This window comes from Epinephelus lanceolatus, chromosome 20, assembly GCF_041903045.1.
Source record: "Epinephelus lanceolatus isolate andai-2023 chromosome 20, ASM4190304v1, whole genome shotgun sequence".
In the NCBI taxonomy this organism is placed as follows: Eukaryota; Metazoa; Chordata; class Actinopteri; order Perciformes; family Serranidae; genus Epinephelus; species Epinephelus lanceolatus.
The window spans coordinates 7,365,247-7,387,914 of record NC_135753.1 but is presented as its reverse complement, the minus strand read 5'-3'; the positions used below and the strand labels follow the sequence as shown (position 1 = coordinate 7,387,914).

Sequence of the window (22,668 nt, the reverse complement as noted above, 5' to 3'; positions counted from 1 at the left end):
AGCAATGAACTGTTTGACCTGCACATTTTGTTTCATGAAACCGAAGCGCGATGACGAATAATTTTAGCATGTGCTTTAAATTAAACATGAATAAATGATTAAAGCAATGAAGTGGATGATATGAGAAAAACGTGTATAGGCTTACGTTTTCATACAAACATGAAACTGTTTACATATTGGCAATTAGTGTACTTTATGCTAAAAGTTAATTTTGTATTCATGTATATCATGTAATACACCTTTATTTTTTTAATATATTTTTTCCTTTATTATTCATAATATTATATATCACATGTGTTTATATCACTACATTGATATTACTCTATAGCATATATTTAGAGATTTTGTGGATAGAAATTAAGCTCATCCAGCGCAGATGATCAGAAATGTATTTTTGTCTATTATTAGGTTTTGGCCTTGTTTATGTGTGTAAAACGGTTGAAAAATCTTAACTTTGAATAATTAGGGACTCTCTTTTTAAGGTGCACATAACAATCCAGAAAGGGGAAACCACAGTGAAGTGGAGGAGTTTTGTGGAGGATCAAAAGGCAGATGAGGAAGGAAGGGGCACTACTGTTAATATGTCGATATAATAATGTATTTGCTATGCTCCAGAATCTTCAGTATTTCAGTGTAGACTGTGATAGGTTTTTTTTTTTTTTTTAAAGTGTTTCTGTTTTCAATTTTGTGATATGTTTGATTTCTTTTTTTTTCTCTGCAGATCTCCCTGATGTGTGATGTAACCACTGCACACAATAAAACATTTCAAACCATTTCAGTACTTCACAGCCTTTGTTTCAAATTCCCACAACAAAAGTGAGCACTGGACACCCAAGACCAGACATTTCCTATTATATGTTGTAGCGGGTTTGATCAATGCAGTGCAAGTTTTTGGCGTGCCAGTCAGAGCAGTCTGATGAATATTAAGAAATAAAGAACTAAAATAGTTGGATCAAACCATACAAAACAACCAGCAAACAATAATAATGCAGAACAGCACCCAGGCATAAATCAGCAATTAAATCTTGGTATTTTTATTCGGGTGTAATAAAATTTTAAAATTGTAAATTGTAATAAAGCATGAAAAGTCCAACTTCTTTCAAACAGTGGTGTTTGGGTGAGACGCTGATTTAGTTGCAGTTATACAGCCGTCCAGTAGGGGACGAAAAACAAGGGGTCTAGAACTGCGGGTCCAGAATTGCGGGTCTGAATCTGCAGTCTCCAGGTCTGCAGAGACATACTATTGGGGGGGTTCAAACGGATGGCGCACTCTAGCGCCTCACTGTTTCAAACACGTATTGCAACAACTGTAGCTGCTGTGTACCAAAAAGCTATGATAACACTGATGAAACCATATCATCCGATACTACATGGAGTATTCATTCAGGCTCCTACACAGACACGCGACGCAAGTTGACAAACCCCCTCCTCACCATGCTGGCTGTGTTTACAACGTAGGACTGTTGGGGCGGATGTAAACTGAAACAAACCGATCACGTCTTGTCCTTTGACAACTGACAAGTGTCTCAACTTCACACACCTCATCCCTCTCCTCGCATTACTGCGCCGCTAACAGCTGTTAGTGGCCAGCGGCACTACTGCCGCATAACAAAGTCCCACTCTTTGAGCATAATGCAGGATCATGTATTATGCAGCATCACGGGAGACGGAATCCTCGTCGCCAAGAAAGTGCAAAAGGGAATCAAAAAGGCAGCGTGACTGGCGAATTAAAAAAACAAGGGTCAGCATTGGGGTTGCCTTTCCCAGGTGGAGAGAGCTGCTGAAGGAGAAAGGTAATACAATCACAGGCCAGTGCTAACAGCGGCTAACAGCGGCGCAGTGATGCGAGGAGAGGGATGAGGCTGTTAGCGACCGGCGAATTAAAGAAACGAAGGCCCACATCGGGGTAGCCTTTCCCAGGTAGAGAGAGCTGCTGAGGGAGAATGGTAATGCAATCACAGGCCAGCGCCGCTGTTGGCTGTTAGCCGCTGTTGGCTGTTAGCCGCTGTTAGCCGCTGTTAGAGCTGGCCTGTGATTGCATTACCATTCTCCCTCAGCAGCTCTACCTGGGAAAGTCTACCCCGATGTGGACCTTCGTTTTTTTAATTCGCCGGCCACGCTGCCTTTTCTATTCTCTTTTGCGCTTTCTTGGCGACAAGGATTCCGTCTCCGTTGATGCTGCATATGCATGATCCTGCATTATGCCCAAAGAGTGGGACTTTGTTTCAAATTTACCAGGGTAGTAGCGAAGCACCTCTTGCTCCTCTCCTTCGGCTCCTCAGTCACACAGTGCTGGTCTGGCTCTCAACGAAAACGCCGAAGGCGGTGCTGTATGTCCCTTGCTGGTGGGTGTATTCTCAAGATGGCGAAACGTAATGGAACCCCACAGACGACTTACCCGCACAATGTACAAACAAATCCGAAATTCTCCTTTTACGAGAATAAGTCAGATTATTGGTGGAGGTAATAGTACACCAGTGATGACATATTTATGAATGCAGACATCAATTTTTGCCAATAAACAACTAAAAATGTTACACAATGTCCCTTTAAGAATCATTGTGCTTCTGTTACCTTATGATGAGCAGTTATATCTACATAGGGAGCGGGTCCTTGTCCATCGGGTTATTGAGTGTTGAGAGTTGTTGTACAGTAGCCCAGAGCATGTAAAACAAACACTGGCTCTACACAGGGCCACACACTTGGCCCATGGGAGAGGTTTTAGTTGGTTGCAATCTGCAACCTCTGCCACTAGATGCCATAATTGGAACACTAGTTGGAACACGCATTTGGTCCTGACGGGGACTTGAACCGGCGACCATCCCGGTTCCCAACCCAAGTCCCTATGGACTGAGCTATTGATGAGTAATTAATTAGTTGATTGGCAGAAAATTAACTGGCAACTGTTTGGATTATGACTAAATCATCTAAGCCTTTTTATAAGCAAAAATTCCCCCAAAATTCCTGGTGCAGCTTTTCTTATTGCTGCAGTTTTCTCTGCTTTTTATCACTGTAAACTCAATATCTTTGGGTTTTGATGGGACAAAACAAAACATTTGAAGATGTTGACAAGGACTCTAGGAAAAAATTAATGGCCATTTTCACTAGTTTTGATATTTTATAGATCAAATTACTGAACAAGGAAGAAAAAGCAATAAAATTATCAACCAAAAAAAATTATTGCCCCAGTATATAGCCCAATTTAACAATGGAAGGGACAAATCTGCTGCTTATTTTCAGTTGTGCAATGTAACTAACTATTTACTCAGGTACAGTACTTACAGTCAGGTCCATAATTATTTGGACAATGATACAGTTGTCATCATTTTGGCTCTGTACACCACCACAATGGGTTTTAAATGAAACAATGAATATGTGCTTAAAGTGCAGACTCTCAGCTTTCATTTAAGGCTTTTTCCAAAAATGTAGTATGAACCGTGTAGGAATGACAACCATTTCTTCACACAGTCCCCCGACTTTAAGGGCTCATAAGTATTTGGACAAACTAACATAATCATCAATTAAACAGTCAGTTTTAATATTTGGTTGCAAATCCTTTACAGTCAATGACTGCCTGAAGTGTTGGACACATAGGCATCATCAGATGCTGGGTTTCTTCCCTGGTGATGCTCTGCCAGCCCTTTGCTGTAGCTGTCTGCACTTCCTGCTTGTGTTTTGGGGGTTTTCCCCTCAGTTTTGGCTTCAGCAAGAGAAACGCACGCTCAATTGGATTCAGGTCAGATGATATGACTTGGCCGTTGCAGAACATTCCACTTCTTTGCCTTAAAAATGTCTTTGGTTGCTTTTGCAGTATGCTTCAGGTCAATGTCCATCTGCACTGTGAAGAATCGTCCAATGAGTTTTGAAGCATTTGGTTGAATCTGAGCAGATAATGTAGCCCCAAACACTTCAGCTTTCATCCTGCTGCTCTTGTAAGCAGTCACATCATCAATAAATACAAGAGAACCAGTTCCACTGGCAGCCATACATGGCCATGACATAACAGTACCTCCACCATGCTTCACTGATGAGGTGGTGTGCTTTGGATCATGAGCAGTTCCTTCCCTTCTTCCTTCTCTTGTCTTCCCATCATTCTGGTAGTTGATCTTTGTTTTATCTGTCCATAGTATGCTGTTCCACAACTGTACAGGCTTTTTAGATGGTTTTTGACAAACTCTAATCTGGCCTTCCATTTTTAAGGCTAACCAATGGTTTGCATCTTGTGATAAACCCTCTGTATTTATTCTAGTGAAGTCTTGTCTTGCTTACAAGAGCAGCAGGATGAAAGCTGAAGTGTTTGGGGCTACATTATCTGTTCAGATTCAACTAAATGCTTCAAAACTCATTGGACGATGCTTCACAGTGCAGATGGACATTGACCTGTAGCATACTGCAAAAGCAACCAAAGACATTTTTAAGGCAAAGAAGTGGAATGTTCTGCAATGGCCAAGTCATATCATCTGACCTGAATCCAATTGAGCATGCATTTCTCTTGCTGAAGCCAAAACTGAGGGCAAAACACCCAAAACACAAGCAGGAAGTGCAGACGGCTGCAGTAAAGGGCTGGCAGAGCATCACCAGGGAAGAAACCCAGCATCTGATGATGCCTATGTGTCCAACACTTCAGGCAGTCATTGACTGTAAAGGATTTGCAACCATGTATTAAAACTGACTGTTTAATTGATGATTATGTTAGTTTGTCCAAATACTTATGAGCCCTTAAAGTTGGGGGACTGTGTGAAGAAATGCTTGTCATTCCTACACGGTTCATACTACATTTTTGAAAAAAGCCTTAAATGAAAGCTGAGAGTCTGCACTTTAAGCACGTATTCATTGTTTCATTTAAAACCCATTGTGGTGGTGTACAGAGCCAAAATGATGACAACTGTATCATTGTCCAAATAATTATGGACCTGACTGTACATACATTTCAGAGAACTCGTACTTCACTTGGGAATGTCCATTTAATATTGCTTTATGCTTCTACTCCACTACATTTTCAGAGGGAAATGTTGCACTTTTTATTATACAGCTTCAGGGCCGTTCCTGACCAATTTGGTACCCTAGGCAAGATATCTGCTGGCGCCGGTTAGGGACCGTGGCGAAATTGATGCTGCCTGCCAGAGAGGCAGAAATATTATTTCATTATTATTTAAAGACATATGGCTATATGTACTGTTGTTTTGTAGTGTATTCTTGTCTAATTTTTCGAATAGAATGGGGAAGAAAAAAAAGAAAAAGAACACCTCACTCCCTGGCGCCCTCTGGCATGCTGGCCCCTATAGCATTTTCCTTATCTGCCCTATGGGTGGCACGGCCCTGTACAGCTTTAGTTATTTTGTACATGCAGATTGTTAATACAAAATATAAATTCACTGATAAATTATGATATATTATTATGGGTTAAGCTACCCAGTAGATATATGAACTAGATGGAATTAATGCATCAATACTATAACCCAGTAACATAAAATACATTATTCTGAAATCAACCATCTTGCATAATGAGTATTTCTACTTTGGGTAGCTATTTTAAGTTGGCTACATTCTTTTACTTATTTTTACTACTACTACTACTACTACTACTAATAATAATAATAATAATAATAATAAGAAGAAGAATATTAATAATAACCTTTATTTGTATACCACAGAACTTTTGGTTGTAAGCAGTGGCGGATGAAGTGCCTGAAAGCCACACTTGAGTCAAAGTACAGATGTCTCATCAGAAAATGACTTTGGTAGAAGTTAAAGTTAACTATTAGAATATTACTTATGTAAAAGTCTGAAAGTATCGCTTATTTACTGTACTTAAGTATCAAAAGTGATTTTATGATATCAAATGTACATAAATATTGAAAGTAAAAGTAATTGCTGGTAATAACGAAGCAAGCAGTAAGAATTTTGAGATTTATGAGGTTTATTTCTGCATAACATGTACACATGGAGTGTCAGAAAGGTGGTCTTTTTTCACAACTTAAAGGAATGAAATAACAAAATCTAGTATTTCTTTCCCTCCCACTCCTTCATTCCCTTCCTCCCTTCCTTTCCTACTTTGTAGTAAGTAACGAAGATGCTTTGAGTAAATGTAGGGGACTAAAAGTACACATTTATTCACAAAATGTAGTGGAGTAAATGTGAAAGTTTGCAGAAATATAAAAACTCAAATAAAGTACAGGTACTCCCCCTCTCAAATAACTTAAGTAGGCCTACTGTGATGAAGTTTAATTAATTCGTTACATTCAACCACTGCTTGTAAAAGAGTGTTGGTATTGCTCTGTTTACTTCGGCTAAGTAAAAGATCCGAGTACTTCTTTCACCAGTGCTTACTTTCAGTACTTTAAGTATATTTCGCTTTGGTATGAAGACTTTTACTCCGGAAAATGATGCGACTACTTCTTCCCCTAAAGTATCGCTGATACATAACAGTTTATATTCAAACATTGTAACGGCGGTGGGAGAGGGTGCTCCGACTCTTTTTGGGCCCGTAGAAGGTGGCTCTTGCCTCCCGTGGAGCTCTGCAGATGCCCCATCTCTGAGAACCGCTGACCTGTCGGGTTGCCATGTTTGACTGCCTCAGACCTGGCATCCCTTTCTGCCAGGCTGCCACCGGAACACATAAACGCCCCCCCTCCCTTCTTCCTCTACGGATGCTGCAGTAAAGTTGGCCGCGCGTGCGCAATTTCGGTCCTCTTTTTCTTGGAAGGTAAGTGTGGCATGGCGCGTGTTTCTGCCTTGGGGGGGATAAACGGGACACTTAACGGTTTTTTAAGTGAACGGATGACGGATTCAGAGGTACGAAAGTGTCCGTGTAGCGGTCTGAGCACCTGTGGAAGTAGTTATTTAATTTCTCGGTGGATGTAGTCGATGGCAGGGCAGGGTGTGGGAGTCCATGTTCCAGCTAACGTTAACAGATTCAATCAAAGGGACATGCGGCCTTCGGCGGCGCGGTCGGTGGAAGTCGCTTGTCATTCTCTGCGCTATTTTCTGCTTAATTTTTCATAAGAATCTGCGGTGTATTTGTCATCCGACGTTTTAAATGTCGACCATAAAAACACAAGGCCCGCATACCAGCCGCTGTCGACCGAGCGTCAATCCCTGCTTTTATTTGGACGGAGCTGAATGGAATGGCTAGCGTTAGCGTGTTAGCATCCCATTAGCTAATAGACGGATAACGGTACTCGCTGTTTATGAAGCGGCAGCGCACATTGGCTGGGTAATAAACATCACGACAGCAGACGGTTATCTCAACAAGGCGTGTTAATTTTGACACGGACCGTTTAAACCGAAATATCTCAGATAATGTCAGCTAATGTTGGCGTGTGTGACGTTATTGTCAGTTGGCTTTGTACCGTTATCTGGCGCTGTTGTACTTGTAAACTCAAGGCCGGCTAACTTGCCTCCGCTAGCTTATGTGTTTATGTCAGATTACTAAAATTACTCCCTGTAGTCCCTCTAAAGAGTTAATGTTTATATTTATAAAGCATTGTCGGCTGTTGTGTGAGCTAGTCGGCTAATGTTAGTTTTGATGAGTTGTGAAGTTCACTTAATGTCTGCTAACATGATGAAAACTAGTGGTAGACCTGAAAGTGGCGCAGCCGCCCAGCCTCGTGTTGAGCCGGGCAGCTTGTCCGAGCTTCCACGTTTCGATGCCGCTGTATGTGTGTAGTTTAACTACAATAACCGGAGCGGACTAAATGTAATCTGTGGAAAAGATCATGAGGATGCCACTTTTTCCCGAGATCTCGCGATATCGATTTACAGGGTGAACGCACAGTGGGGCCCTGCAGTGGTCCCGAGCAAAGCCAGGGACGGAGCCGTTAAACTGGTGTTTGACCCGCTAGAATTTGGTCAGATGTAGACAGTGAGAAGATATTTAAATTATGTTATCACGAAATAACATTTATACTCATCAAAATTTACAGAATTCCTCAAATTGGGGTTTTCTCACAGTTTCTTGTGGTGTTTTAGGTGCTTTTCCCTGAAGGATTCAAATGCAGAATTTTATAATCAGTTTTATTGCCAAATAGGTTTGTACATACATTAATTTATTTTGGTTCATAAAGATAAACACAGTGCAAAAGTCAAGAGATGTTATAAAAATAGAACAATTTATGCCATAAAATATAAAGCTATAAAACAAGTGTGTAAAAAAAAAAAAAAGAAAAACAAATTAAAGTTTGCAAGGTAGTAGTTGTGTGGGAAAAGGTGAAATAATGGCCAGAGAGTGTAGAAGTTGACAGCAATAAGTACAAGGTACAAAGAATATGCGCTTCTCATGTATTTCAGGTAGGATTAGATGACTGCCAAACTTGTAACACTGTGCTTCAATGCACGTTCATTTGCTTATGTCAGCTGTTCATGTAGACACCTTAAAACTATTGATCTTAAAACTAAAATGTAATGTGATCAAGATTGTTAATTTTTCTTGTCACCAATTTGCATGAAAAACAAAACTGTTAGCCTGTCACTCCTACCCTGTCTGTTGCTTCTCGCTCCACTTCCATTGGTTTTTCACAAATCAGCAAACTACTAAAACAGCGGAGTATGACATGCTTTAGTGGAGTCTTTAGTGGACATATGGCCTTAAAGTGTCAGACAAGAGCATATCAGCCAGCCAAAGAGGAAGTGTCTGCCCTACTGACACTACCTTAATGTAAAGCATAATGTAAACATTACTGCCCCATTACGGCTGCAACTAATAATTATTTTTATCATTGATTAATATTTCTTCTTTTTCTTTTTGTTGATAAAATGTCAAACTAGAGAAACATGCCCTCTTCAAATGGTATCTTATCTGACCAATAGTCCAAAGCTGTTCATAGTTGTATGTATGACAATTAAAAGGATCAAATTCTCACATTTAAGAAGCATGAAACCAGCAAATGTTTGACCTTTAGCTTAAAAAATGATTAACACAACTATTTGATAATCAAAATAGTCGCCAATTGTCTACATCAGGGTTGGTCAGTACCACAATCAATCATTTCATTGATAAATTTGTATTTGTTAAGCATTTATCTTGTCATCACTGCAACTAATTGTATATTTTCCGAGTTTAATAGTGAAGTCATTAATGTGTAAATATCTTTTGCAGCACCCCTGACCCATCGCACCATGGCAGATCCCGATCTTGACTTCACGACTGGCGAGTCTGGCGCCTCCGCCACTTACCCTATGCAGTGCTCTGCTCTGCGTAAGAACGGGTATGTGGTGCTGAAGGGACGTCCCTGCAAAATTGTGGAGATGTCCACCTCCAAGACCGGCAAGCATGGACATGCCAAGGTAAACTCATCTTCAGAGCTTGGTTATGTGGCCCCTTAAAAATAACAGCAGCTGTAAAGTGACATTGCAAAGTTTAAAGAGTAAGACATTAAAGAGTTTAGACATTAAAAAAAAAAACTGCAGTGTCAAGATGAGCTTGGCAGAGACCCGAGGCTCAGTTTGGACCTTGAGAATCTCGGGTTTCAGACCAGCCTGATCCAAGCTGCTTCAAGTGTTTTTCGTATGCACCGCCTTTCTTATCTTTTTCTTTAAACAACAGGGTGCTCCCAGGTGTACTTTGCCCTCCTGGGACTTGGTCACAATAAATAGTAAAAACTGAGATTCAGTGTTGCCTTATTTGTGTGTGATTTTAAACCTTAGGAGATGTGCAGTACATTGGAAACACTAAATACCTGCTTCCTCAACTGGGAGGGAAAACAATATCATTGAGTACACCATGCATCATGATCTCTCCAGGGACTTCAAATGGAGAATAGCCTTGTAGCTAATTCTGATGCATTTACAGCAACTTTTATTAATCTGCACTGTCCCTGTTATACAGTAAATGATTATGACCAGTCTAAATTGGGTCATTAAATAAAGGATGTCTTCAGGTCCTTAAAGTCTTAATGTATTAAATTCAGTTTTTTAAATGTTAGACCTCAGAAGTCATTGCATAGTCTTTTTTTTTTTTTAAAAATGCGAGGGCTTAATTGACACTTATCTGATTTCTTTTATCAGTTTTTTAAATTTCTTTTTGTCAGATAACTTGCTCTTCTGCATGTGTTTGAATCCTCAGTCCAAATTTGTAATGTTAAGTCTTCAAACCTACCACTGAAACTAATAGTCTTTTTACTCACCTGTTGGCAATATGTAGATTGACCTAACTCACTTTGATGACCATATTCTTACATAAAACCTACCTCTGCATGGGACCACATATACTAATGTTTACATTTTTCTGCAACACTTGAATAAGGACAAGATGATTTGTCCAAAATTCAGTCTTAAAGTTGGTTAAAAAAAAAGAATTAAAAAGTATTAAAACAAGTGTCTTATGGGGCGTCGGTGGCTTAGTGGTAGAGCAGGCGCCCCACATACAAGGCTGTTGCTGCAGCGGTCCGGGTTCGAGTCCAGCCTGTGGCCCTTTGCTGCATGTCATCCCCTCTCTCTCTCCCCCTTTCACACTTAACTGTCCTGTCCATTAAAGGCAAAAAATGCCCCCAAAAATATCTTTAAAAAAACAAGTGTCTTATACCTGCAGATACCATGTTTTATAAGTTAATTTTGACACAAAACAAAAATCCCTCTCTCCATAATTTTAAATGATTAATGTCTTACTGAAATCCAGCTTCAACTGGATATCCATCTTTTTTGTGGTGGTTTTGCATCATATTGTTGTTCTGTATTTTCTTTTGATTTGTTGTGTTCTGCTGTCATATATTAATGTTTTGTCTTGTTACCTGCACACATTAACTCCTGACAGGTTTCTTAAATACTTGACATGACTGTGTAATGAACGTAATGATCCTTTGTAGGTTAACCTGGTTGGTATCGACATCTTCACCAACAAGAAGCATGAAGATATGTGCCCCTCCACCCACAACATGGATGTTCCCTCCATTAAGAGGATAGACTACCAGGTACGCAGTCAGTCCAAACATCTCTGGAACTTTCTCATCACACAAGTGTCACACTGCAGTTAACAAAAGAATGCATAACTCCAATTAGAAAGGACATGTGACCCTGTGTTCTGTACCAGCTTTTCTTGAGCAAGTTCAGAAGCTGCAGGCTGGAAATGTGCCATTTAATCTGATCACGGGTACATTTCTTGTCAATGTTACGAATGTTTAACAATATTTAGTAAAGGCAAAAAAAATCTCAAATACTTTTAATATTGGCTTGAAGTACAGTAATTCTACTTGTAATCAAGTGTTTACTCACCAATGTTTATCATCTTTCAATATGAAGAAGAAATATGGTATGTCAGCAGCATTTCTGACTGAAGTTGAGCTAAGCATAATTATATTGGGATATTTGAAATATACCAGGTTGAATCTTTTTTTTTTCCATTGACATTTTTGCAAAGAACAGTGTCATTCATGCTCTAGCATTAGGACTAAACTGATTTGAGGTTGAATGCTGGAGGACACCTGACTGAGCAGCAACCTCTGAGACTGAAAAATGAAGTCACTGCAGAAGTGGCAAAAAACGCAGTTCCTCTATTGGCCACTTGAGGCTGGCTCCAAGAGCAAGTCAATCTTCATAGACCCACATGTTAAATGCCCAACTTAACAGCAAATATAAACATGTTTACAGCGTGATACAAAAAACAATTATGGTCTCTATAGCAGATTTCAACATGACAACTGTACAGGGGGTGAATTTTTATATAACTCACCCAATTTACATTATATCAAGGCTTAAACTTGTGCATAATTAAGGGCATGGCCATTTTGAGTGACAGGAGGGTGCCTTCTGTTGACAAGTAGCAACCATGGTGACAATGTTGGTTGGATAATGTACAAAAACAAAAGAATTGACGTGCTCGACTCACCGTGTGAAAAATCACAGGGTGCCGACCCAAAACTCACAAACTCAATAAATCCAAATGTCAACACTCACAAATATCATATATATCAGTCTTTTAATAATGCACAGCAGTATCACAAACGGACGCGTTTCAGCACTTGGCTTGGCTTTCCTCAGCACTTGGCTTTCCTCAGCGCTGAGGAAAGCCAAGTGCTGAAACGCGTCCGTTTGTGATACTGCTGTGCGTTATTAAAAGACTGATATATATGATATTTGTGAGTGCTGACATTTGGATTTATTGAGGTTGGATAATGTAACCATGGCATAATCCCAGGTTCAGAGTAGAGGCGTAGCCATACCTATTGATATTTCAGTGTTTTCAGGTCATGAAAGTCAACGGTTAAGTTTTGGTTGCTGAAAGCATTTGATTGTACTAAAAGATCTTCTAAAGAATTGGATATTTAGTTTTTTGGTAAGTACATTTTTAATGGCTTTAAACCCATTTTTTGCTAGTGAGAAATAGCGTAAGCATGATTGAAGTTAATGGTCGCTGTAAATGCGCCTCGCTAACAAAGCTGGAGTTGCCGGTATCTCCACGCTCTCATCCAAGTATGGCCGCTTCAGACTCCTAGAATCCAAGACTTGAAGCTTTCAAAATAGTTGGTGATGTCACGGTGGCTACATCCGTTATTTTATACAGTCTGCGCACCTGGCGCTAAAGTCAGTAACCTGGCTGTGTTCCATTGCAAATGAAATGATAATTGTATTTACCTTCTTCTAGATTAGGATCAAAAGTGTTGTGGAGTTGCAGCTCATGTAATTGACAGTTTTCTAATGTGTCCCCACTTCCCAGTTGGTCAACATCAATGATGGCTACATGTCTTTGATGAGCGACAACGGTGACATCAGGGAGGACCTGCGTGTCCCTGAGAGTGAAGTGGGCAAGGAAATCGAGGCAAAGTTCGAAGCCGGTGATGAATTCATGGTACGTATTATATCTCTGGGCTTCTTAATTATGGATGCAAATCTGTTCTCACCTGATGAACCATTGCACATGTATATTAAGGTGTTTTAGAGGGTCAGAAGATACTCAGTGGTGCGGTCCAATTCCTAGGCTGTAAGCATTTTGAATCATGTTTCATAGTCATGACGCCTGACGCCAACTTGTAAATGACGATATGGCAAATTCTTGACATTGTTTGCAGCATTAATAGCATCTTGAGATGAAGCAGAAATGTGTCTCCCATGTGTTCGTATCTTTGATATTGCTAATATTCACACTCCACTGAACGCAGACAGGATTCAGTCCTGAAGTAGAGCAGGAAGTTGTCATGTGGGGAAAATGTGAGGAGTGTGAGCTGCACGTGTAACGTTTCAGATGATTGACTTGAACATGTTGTGTGCGCTCTCCGCAGGTCACCGTGATTTCTGCCATGGGGGAGGAATGCGCTGTCGCTACCAAGGTCTTGGCCAACAAATAGGGAGACGGACTTTGCTGCCCAGGCAACAAGCACCACCCATAACCAGTCTCTTGCATTCTCATTGGTTCTGTCACCAAAGCGTCGGCCTTCACAGACAACCTCAATCATTCTGTTGTGATTCCCATCATTGATCTTTTTTTTTCTCCCCCTTTCGTTTCTCTTTTCCATTGCTGTTGGGTAGTTCCACTGCAGCTCGCTGCGTGGTCCTCTGCCTGATCACTGAGGTTTTGTTTGGCAAACAATCTACTTTATATAAAACAACTTCAAAAATAATGATCAGTTGCTCATTCCTGCTTATTTTTGCCTTCAAAGTGTTGGTTTTGCCACTCACATTCCTGAATGTTTAAATAACAACGGGATTCAGCTTTTGTATGATTATTTTTTTATATTCTTGAATATAGCAGGTCTAAAGCCTTTTAGAGGGAGTGGGAGGGGAGGGGGGGCAGTTTTTGAGTTATTAAAGCAGTGGGAGGGAGGGGTAGCCCCTGTAGATGCTAAATTCTGGTTTAGGCCGTCCCTCTAGCAGCCATACCGCTTTCCAGCATGGCCTTTGCTCTGGTTCCTGAGTGGATTGGGCTCGACAAGGTCCGTTTTTCCTCCTAACCGCTGGGATTGGTGGTGGCTAGCACTTATGAGCACTTGAGGTCCACCCCAGCATGTCAAAGCTCTAAAACCAAGAAAAGAGAAGCGTTCTTTTTTTTTTTTTTTTTTTTTTTCCTCCCCTCTAAGAACAACAGAAACAAACTTCAGTGATTTACCCTCGTGATGCCAGTCTCTTGTCTGTGTAGAAGTTTGAGGGGCGTGAGGGTCCTGTGCGCTCACACCTCTCGTCCACCGGGGCAGTCGAGGGCTCGCCCAGCTGCCCTGGCCATCCCCCAATACAAAAGGAGTGTTATATTTTGTTTTGAGAGGCATGAGTGTGTAGCGGTGTGGGCCTCCGAAATGTGGGAGGCGGTTTGCAGTGAGGCGTGTGTTTCTTTTGAGGGACTCGATCGGGTTGGGGAGGGTGGTAGAGTTGCAAACTTTTTGTTCACTCGAGGCCTTTGTCACCTGACTGGAGATGGCAAAAATAAAACGATGAAACAAATGGACAAAAACTGCAAACTATGTCTGGTTTTCTGTCTCTAATGTATCCAGTATTTTAAAGATTTAGCCAGGAGGTCAAAGTGATGGTGGGGCTTGTTTAGCGACAAGGGCAGTGAGGGCGAAGTTGGCCCCAAATTCCAGGTATTTGCCCCATAAAACACATTCAAGGGAGCAAAGAAAATGTGCTTGTGTATGCAAACACCATTGAGGGCACAAATTGTTCAATGATGAAAAAAAATTCTATGCTCAGTGATCATAAATGAAGCACGTAAATAATCGTAAAATAGTTTGAAAAATAGTACATTTTGTAGCTTTTACTGAAACCTGCTGAAATGTGTACTAAAGATGTGTCGATAAACTTAAGGTTGAAAACAAGTCAGATCTGCAAAAATAGAAGCACTTTTTACCATTAAATGCAGTACTTTCAAAATGCTGTTGCCTTTATTGCAAGCTCTACTAGTTCTCCATCATTAAAAGTACTGGCAAATACAAAAAGCTGAGGTCCTACTTTCAGATTTTTACTTAAGGGAAAGTGTCAGTGATACTTAAGCCAAGTATCAAGAGTTAAAGTTTATAATGTGAGGCGTAAAACGCATTAACCAAAGTACAAGGTAATGTTGACTGAAATGTTACTATACTGGGGTTTAAAGTCAACAGTGGCTCACATAGAGCATGTTTCATGTGTCAAATCATTCACTGAAAATTGACCAGAACACCTGGCAGAAAAACATCGATGCATAAGATGATAGGCCCTTGAACACAAAAAAACTGAGCTTCAGTATGTGATTTCAACTGCAGATGGTGGAAACATACCTCTTGGAACAGAAGCTGACACTCCTCATCAGACACACTCAAGATAGCACCCAAGACAAAACATAGGAAACCAAAGAAAGTCTATTGTAGGGTTGAGCCGAATACTTGGATAAAACAAATATCGGGTACAGATAATGTGCTTTTTACAAGTACGAGTATCGTGATTGAAGTGTGTCGTCATCTGTACATATGATAAATCCTAATTTGGGTAGCTGTGCTTAATCTTAAACTCTTGTGATTAAAAAATGATCTGAAACTCAACTCTGAGGCTGTTCTCATAGGTAATAAATCATGCAACATCTGATCAATCCATACAAATTTATACAACAGATAGTGGTGTACTTGCTTATTCCTAATCTGAAGTGCTAAAAACTCCTCAGCTGCCAAACATAGATTGCTAAAGGGGGAATTACACCCATCTTCAAAACTTATACGTTATTCCTCTGATCTAAGACAGTAAAAAAAATCTATTAGTAAAATTTAACAACTCTTAGAAATCCAAAATCTAGAGTGCTAAAACTCATGTGTGATGTCATAGGGTATAAAGTCTGGAGGTGCTCCATAGATGCTGAATGGTGAAAGATGTACTAGATGACACTGACAGCAGCCGGGGGAATGCTCTGGGTATATGGGTACATTTTCTGTTTCAGAGCTGAGACCACGACAATAGAATAAAGCTCATTCAGGTATTTAAAAAAAAGAGAAAGACAAAGTCAGGCTCCCATTCATTGTCTGTGGGGCACCTCCTCACTAGGGTTGCAGCCATGTAGTGATTTCATGGTATACCGTCGTATAAAAGATGACGGTTATCATGCCGTGCCCTTTTGTTTATCTGTGGTATGAAAAAAGGCAACCAGACAGAATCTCACCTGCGTGTGTGCATTTCCTTTCCTCATTGATTGTTTTTCTTTTATTGACGTACATTGTACAGCACACAGCAATGGAAAAGGTTATTCTCCAAAGGAACAACAGCAATTCTCACAATGTCTCAAAGACAAAACAGTAATAATAAGACAAAAGTAGAAAAAGGAAAACGTAACAAAAACGTTTGTCCCACCTAAAGGGCCATCACACCCCCAACCCCTTTGGGATCCCGACCATTGTCTCCTGACAAAATATTTGTTCCAAAAGGCTGTTAAGGCTCGCTGAGGCTGAGGTCCACATCTCTGTTGTTGATTCCTTTGCCTCATGCACATAGTCTAAGTACATGATATCTAGGTACGTCAGAACCCATGCCCAAAAAGAGAGGGAGTGGGGCGATTTGCGGTGAGGTTAGAGGTAACCATTTCCCAGAATCTGGCCACTGGGGAACATTCCCTAAACATATGGAAGTAAGTACCAAAAACATTTATGGAACACAGTACAGATAGGGTCCGCAGTTATTTTCATTGAACACAGCTTCCTCGGCATCGCATACATTCGATGTATAACTGCCTCAGACTTTTTCCACATACACCCAATAAAAAATGATTTCAAGTTACAGTTAAAATAAAGCATTTGGTCAACCAAAAAAACCCCTTCTAATTTCATTCCTTTAAGGGTCGGTGTGACTGATTACAATTATAGTAATTGCGTGATACTGTATACCATGAAACTGTGATATTTTCTGATATGGTTATCATACTGTAAAAATCTAATTTGTTGCAACCCTACTCCAGACATTATACCCTATGACAAAACAGGTTTGGGACTCACTTCTTCGGTTTTTAGCTTTGAGAGGGAGTAGCTCATGTTCACAAATATTGATTGAACTCTCCTAGGTCATGGAAATAACATTGGAATTTTTTATTTAGGTGATGTTCCCCTTTAAAGCGAGCCTTGCGATTCACAACCACTGAGAACATACAAAGACTGGGATAATTCAGATTTAATTATATGTAAGCATAATTGTGCTCAGAAGAGCACAAACAGGATTACAAATGTGGATCTTTTATTTATCTTTTGTATGCCCTTTATCATGACAACATACAAACAATGGTAGTCAAACTGCACGCAACAACGTGAACTAGTCCTGTGATCAGGTCAGCCAACAGAAATGGCTGCGCTTACTCATGAATGCACGCACGTGCTCTCTCTCTTTCCTGGTTTAGATCCTCAATTTTATCAGGTCATGTGACTGCCTGCAAGGGATTTTTTTTGTTCAGAAAGGTCAATTACAAAAACAATGACTCATACCGTTTTCACAAGAACATCATGTAACAGGCTACATGTTACTAAAGCAACAATAAATACAATATTTATTTTTGTTGTTTTAATAAGTAATGGTAAATATTTTTGTTCAAAATAAAAAAAAAGGTTTAGAATGAACATGATTATTGCCTCTCCATGGCCCCCACTGGTCGCTTGGCCTAGGAACACCCTCCATATAGGCAGCCCAGTTTGCAATTAGGAGTATACGAAAGGTAGTTAGAAAATGGCAACAAAAAGCTTAAGCCAATATAAATGGTTTGAACTTCTACTCTCTGCCACTGATTATACAAGCTTGACTCAAACTTGTATGAGGAAAACAAGCCAATACATCAACAATGCAGGGGTATGTGCTGAATGTTTGGAAACCTGGTCACTTTTCTTGTGCGCCTGAAGCATCTTTTGTTGTGTATCTGCAATTGAAGTCATGGCAGCAGAGAAAGACTCAGACACACCCTGCCTGAACGTCCCCAGTGGTGATGTAACGATGACTACTCACTTGTGCATGTCTGCACGCTGAGCCACAAATGGCACCACAATGGAAAGAAGGATGTATGTGAACCATCTGACCAGTTATGGTTTCTCTGACTCATCTGGAGGGATTTTCTTTTCTCTCTCTCTTTCTGTTCATACAAATGCAGCTGAATGAGCAGGGCTGGGTCTGAGGCCCAGGGGTGTGTGTGTGTGTGTGTGTGTGTGTGTGTGAGAGTGAGAGAGAGAGAGAGAGAGAGAGAGAGAGAGAGAGAGAGGTTGTGGTTGTGAATAATTGACCAGGCTCAGCAGGTTTATTATCAGGGCGTGTTTGGGCTGTAGTTGACCTTTGGACCTGCATCGTACCATTGAAACAACAGGCGAAACTTCAACTCTAAAATCCCCATTTTCAGACAAAACTATGTAGAATTTAAATGTAACTATCGCTATTGCAGATAAAATAAATCTAAAAGAGACATTTGACAGTTAGTTATGAGTTCGGCAGTGCCATCAGTCTCCTAACAACTCCTTAATCGAGGTATTTTGCCAAATACATGTGTGGAAAATGTTTCTTTCTGCAGGGATACTGGGGGTTACCATATTTGGTAAGGGCGTTCCACGCGGCACGAAGTACGTCCCTTCAACGTCATCTCCGGTTCTCTCTTTCCCGTCCGATCCCCTAACATGGCGCCGGTAAGTCGTGGCAGCTCCTCTGAAGTTTGGGCAATTTATTGTTAATTCACCCGCCCTCTCTCAATTATACCCGTCATTGTGTACTAAAATAAAACACAGCTCAAAGACTACAGCTTTTGTTCAACATTGAGGGGTTTTCTAGGAAAGGAGACCAAGAAGCTAGCAGAGTTAGCATTAGCTCGTCTGACACATGTTTCATTCATTAGTCCGTGACAGGATGCCAGTCTCTATAGAAAAAAACCCTGTTTTTTTTTCATATCAGTGGTCTTAATCCACTAGACTGGTAGACTTGATGTGTGCTGTCAGTCTGCATACTACAAAGCCCTCTAGTATTTTCGGCATAACTTTGATAGTAGTTATCCTTGTAATGGTTCAAAATAAAAAAGAAGTTAATCTCAGGAGATATCTATCCTGATGCATGTTAAATTCTCCTTCAACGATATGACAGAACCCTCTAAATCCCCCAAAAGAAAATAATTGTATCAGAGTTTGCCTTAAGAATTACAACAAAAGAATAGAAACAGTAATACATGTTAAGTGTAAAAGGTGCAAAGCTAACACAAGTGCCTCATAGAATAACAAAATGAGATAAGGTTAGTGAATTAAGTAAAATGAAATTATATGTAATTTTAAAAGGTGATATCTTGCATCATATTGAATAGTAGTAATATTGGCAGTTAGGTAAAAAAAAAGTAATATTGCATGTTATTGAAAAATTAATGATGCACATGATACTGAAAAAGTATACTGACCATGGAACTTGGAGTTTGTGGTCCTCATTGTCAGCACTGATTAAAAAAAAAAAGAATTAACGAATGGCTGAATTAACGAATGAAGTTGCCGCCTGTCACTGTTTATTTATTAAAGGTTTTGTATATTAGTGAAATAAAATTGACAAAGCACTGCTGCCTTTTTTTAAAGGTGCTAGTAAGTTTTTTGCATGTTGAATCAATTTCAAATAAATTGTTGCCAAAACCCTTGTATGGCTCAGTAAGTGATATAAGGCAATGATATGTAATTGTGATAAGTAACAGTGTCTGTTAAATGAGTAGCTATTCAACAAAAATGTGTTGAATTTCTAATTGTAATTTGTGACTAAACTGTCAAGTTTTACTAGCTCACATAGACATGAGCTTTTTATGAAGATAAACTAAACAACTAAAGAGCTACCAGAATACTGAATGAGTCAAGTTAAGAGAGATGATAGTGGTAAGACTAAAACAAATATTGATATGTTGTAAGATTGCAGATATCTTTACTTGAAAGATTTATTCTGTAATGAAGAACATGGTGCATTAACAGTGTGTTGGAGATAAGATACCTAATCATCACAGGTGTCTTTTATATGTTCACCACCAGTAGAAATAAGAAAGTAAGAACTCTTCTGTGCATTATTTATGGTAGAGGTGACCAATTAAAGTCAGTATCAGATGTGTGCTGCTGCTAACACATAGTTTCTGACACTATCCCTTCTTTGTTTTTGTAAACTTGCAGCTCAAACAGAAGAGACCAACTGTTGGCAAGAAGGCCAAAAAGGGAGCTTCATGGAAGTTCACCTTGGACCTGACCCACCCTGTGGAGGATGGGATCCTGGACTCTGCAAACTTTGTAAGTCTCACTACAAGTGTTACTGCATGTGTTAAACCCTGTGTGTGTAACGAGACTTTGGTTAGCAATCACAAAAATTGGTATACAAAAGAAAAAAAAAACAAGATTTCTCTTGCAGGTTATTTGACACATTTCCAAAATTAATCATAAAAGGGTTAATTTAGCTATCTTTGCAAGCAGCTAACCCCGTGTCTGGACTAGGGCCCTCTTCCCTAGCTCCAAATATACTAGGGTTCTCTTCCCTAGTGCGTCACTGTGTTCTGTCCAACAGGAAATCTTCCTCAAAGAGAGGATAAAGGTCAACGGAAAGACGGGGAATCTGGGTAACATCGTCCAGGTCGGCCGCATGAAGAACAAGATCAACGTCACGTCTGAGAAGCAGTTCTCCAAAAGGTGAGGAAAGATGTGCTACAGTTCACTTGACAGAACAAACACATATGTAAACCTCTGCAAATTGTTGTTATCACTATAGTCTAAACTCCAAATACTGTTACCTGCATCAAAAATGGAAATCGTTTTATATGTATCCACATTTTTTTTACCAAGAATTATACTTAAGTTATTTTAAACTCTGGGACTAAATGACCCAACTTCTCTTCCACCAGGTATCTGAAGTACCTAACGAAGAAGTACCTGAAGAAGAACAACCTCCGCGACTGGCTGAGAGTGGTGGCATCCGACAAGGAGACGTACGAGCTGCGTTACTTCCAGATCAGTCAGGACGACGAGGAGTCGGAGGCAGATGAATAAACAGCTGTCTGTGTGTCAGGAGAATAAATGTGGAAAAGAACATTTCTGTCTTATGTTTTTATTGTCTTGTTCTCAAAAACCATCTGTGCGCACCTAAGTGTTTGACAGGTGTGTAGAAAGTGTTGTTTACTGCTAGTATACAGTACAGGCCAAAAGTTTGGACACACCTTCTCATTCAATGCGTTTTCTTTATTTTCATGACTATTTACATTGTAGATTCTCACTGAAGGCATCAAAACTGAATGAACACGTGGAGTTATGTACTTAACAAAAAAAGGTGAAATAACTGAAAACATGTTTTATATTCTAGTTTCTTCAAAATAGCCACCCTTTGCTCTGATTACTGCTTTGCACACTCTTGGCGTTCTCTCCATGAGCTTCAAGAGGTAGTCACCTGAAATGGTTTCCACTTCACAGGTGTGCCTTATCAGGGTTAATTAGTGGAATTTCTTGCTTTATCAATGGGGTTGGGACCATCAGTTGTGTTGTGCAGAAGTCAGGTTAATACACAGCCGACAGCCCTATTGGACAACTGTTAAAATTCATATTATGGCAAGAACCAATCAGCTAACTAAAGAAAAACGAGTGGCCATCATTACTTTAAGAAATGAAGGTCAGTCAGTCCGGAAAATTGCAAAAACTTTAAATGTGTCCCCAAGTGGAGTCGCAAAAACCATCAAGCGCTACAACGAAACTGGCACACATGAGGACCGACCCAGGAAAGGAAGACCAAGAGTCACCTCTGCTTCTGAGGATAAGTTCATCCGAGTCACCAGCCTCAGAAATGGCAAGTTAACAGCAGCTCAGATCAGAGACCAGATGAATGCCACACAGAGTTCTAGCAGCAGACCCATCTCTAGAACAACTGTTAAGAGGAGACTGCGCCAATCAGGCCTTCATGGTCAAATATTTGCTAGGAAACCACTGCTAAGGAGAGGCAACAAGCAGAAGAGATTTGTTTGGGCCAAGAAACACAAGGAATGGACATTAGACCAGTGGAAATCTGTGCTTTGGTCTGATGAGTCCAAATTTGAGATCTTTGGTTCCAACCGCCGTGTCTTTGTGAGACGCAGAAAAGGTGAACGGATGGATTCCACATGCCTGGTTCCCACTGTGAAGCATGGAGGAGGAGGTGTGATGGTGTGGGGGTGTTTTGCTGGTGACACTGTTGGGGATTTATTCAAAATTGAAGGCACACTGAACCAGCATGGCTACCACAGCATCCTGCAGCGACATGCCATCCCATCCGCTTTGCGTTTAGTTGGACGATCATTTATTTTTCAACAGGACAATGACCCCAAACACACCTCCAGGCTGTGTAAGGGCTATTTGACCAAGAAGGAGAGTGATGGAGTGCTGCGGCAGATGACCTGGCCTCCACAGTCACCGGACCTGAACCCAGTCGAGATGGTTTGGGGTGAGCTGGACCGCAGAGTGAAGGCAAAGGGGCCAACAAGTGCTAAACACCTCTGGGAACTCCTTCAAGACTGTTGGAAAACCATTTCAGGTGACTACCTCTTGAAGCTCATGGAGAGAATGCCAAGAGTGTGCAAAGCAGTAATCAGAGCAAAGGGTGGCTATTTTGAAGAAACTAGAATATAAAACATGTTTTCAGTTATTTCACCTTTTTTTGTTAAGTACATAACTCCACATGTGTTCATTCATAGTTTTGATGCCTTCAGTGAGAATCTACAATGTAAATAGTCATGAAAATAAAGAAAACGCATTGAATGAGAAGGTGTGTCCAAACTTTTGGCCTGTACTGTATGTGGGTATTTCTGTG

General features: G+C 40.3%; 2 protein-coding genes across 3 annotated transcripts; both read left to right on the top strand.

Moving 5' to 3' along the window:
- Positions 1-6,595: 6,595 nt before the first annotated feature.
- eif5a (eukaryotic translation initiation factor 5A) lies at positions 6,596-14,381 on the top strand. The gene is made up of 5 exons (XM_033638824.2): positions 6,596-6,706; positions 9,098-9,285; positions 10,803-10,907; positions 12,650-12,781; positions 13,212-14,381. The coding sequence occupies exons 2-5, from the start codon at positions 9,118-9,120 to the stop codon at positions 13,275-13,277; spliced, it is 471 nt and encodes a 156-aa protein (XP_033494715.2). The 5' UTR covers positions 6,596-6,706; positions 9,098-9,117; the 3' UTR covers positions 13,278-14,381.
- Positions 14,382-18,381: 4,000 nt separating this feature from the next.
- Positions 18,382-20,927, top strand: rpl22l1 (ribosomal protein L22-like 1). Of its 2 annotated transcripts, none has more exons than XM_033638825.2 (4): positions 18,382-18,527; positions 20,022-20,135; positions 20,407-20,528; positions 20,741-20,927. In XM_033638825.2, exons 1-4 carry the CDS (start codon positions 18,519-18,521, stop codon positions 20,883-20,885), a joined length of 390 nt encoding a protein of 129 aa, XP_033494716.1. In that variant the 5' UTR covers positions 18,382-18,518; the 3' UTR covers positions 20,886-20,927. The 2 variants fall into 2 exon arrangements, with proteins under 2 accessions (XP_033494716.1, XP_033494717.1); XM_033638826.2 differs by having other exon boundaries at positions 18,491-18,527; positions 20,337-20,528.
- The last annotated feature ends 1,741 nt before the right edge of the window (positions 20,928-22,668 follow it).

Coding starts and splice junctions, on each gene's coding strand:
- rpl22l1 (XM_033638825.2), top strand. Junction 20,136..20,406: donor TCCTGGACTCTGCAAACTTT/GTAAGTCTCACT, acceptor TCTGTCCAACAG/GAAATCTTCCTCAAAGAGAG. Junction 20,529..20,740: donor GAGAAGCAGTTCTCCAAAAG/GTGAGGAAAGAT, acceptor CTCTTCCACCAG/GTATCTGAAGTACCTAACGA.
- eif5a (XM_033638824.2), top strand. CDS start 9,118: ATGGCAGATCCCGATCTTGACTTCACGACTGGCGAGTCTGGCGCCTCC. Junction 9,286..10,802: donor GCAAGCATGGACATGCCAAG/GTAAACTCATCT, acceptor GATCCTTTGTAG/GTTAACCTGGTTGGTATCGA. Junction 12,782..13,211: donor AAGCCGGTGATGAATTCATG/GTACGTATTATA, acceptor CGCTCTCCGCAG/GTCACCGTGATTTCTGCCAT.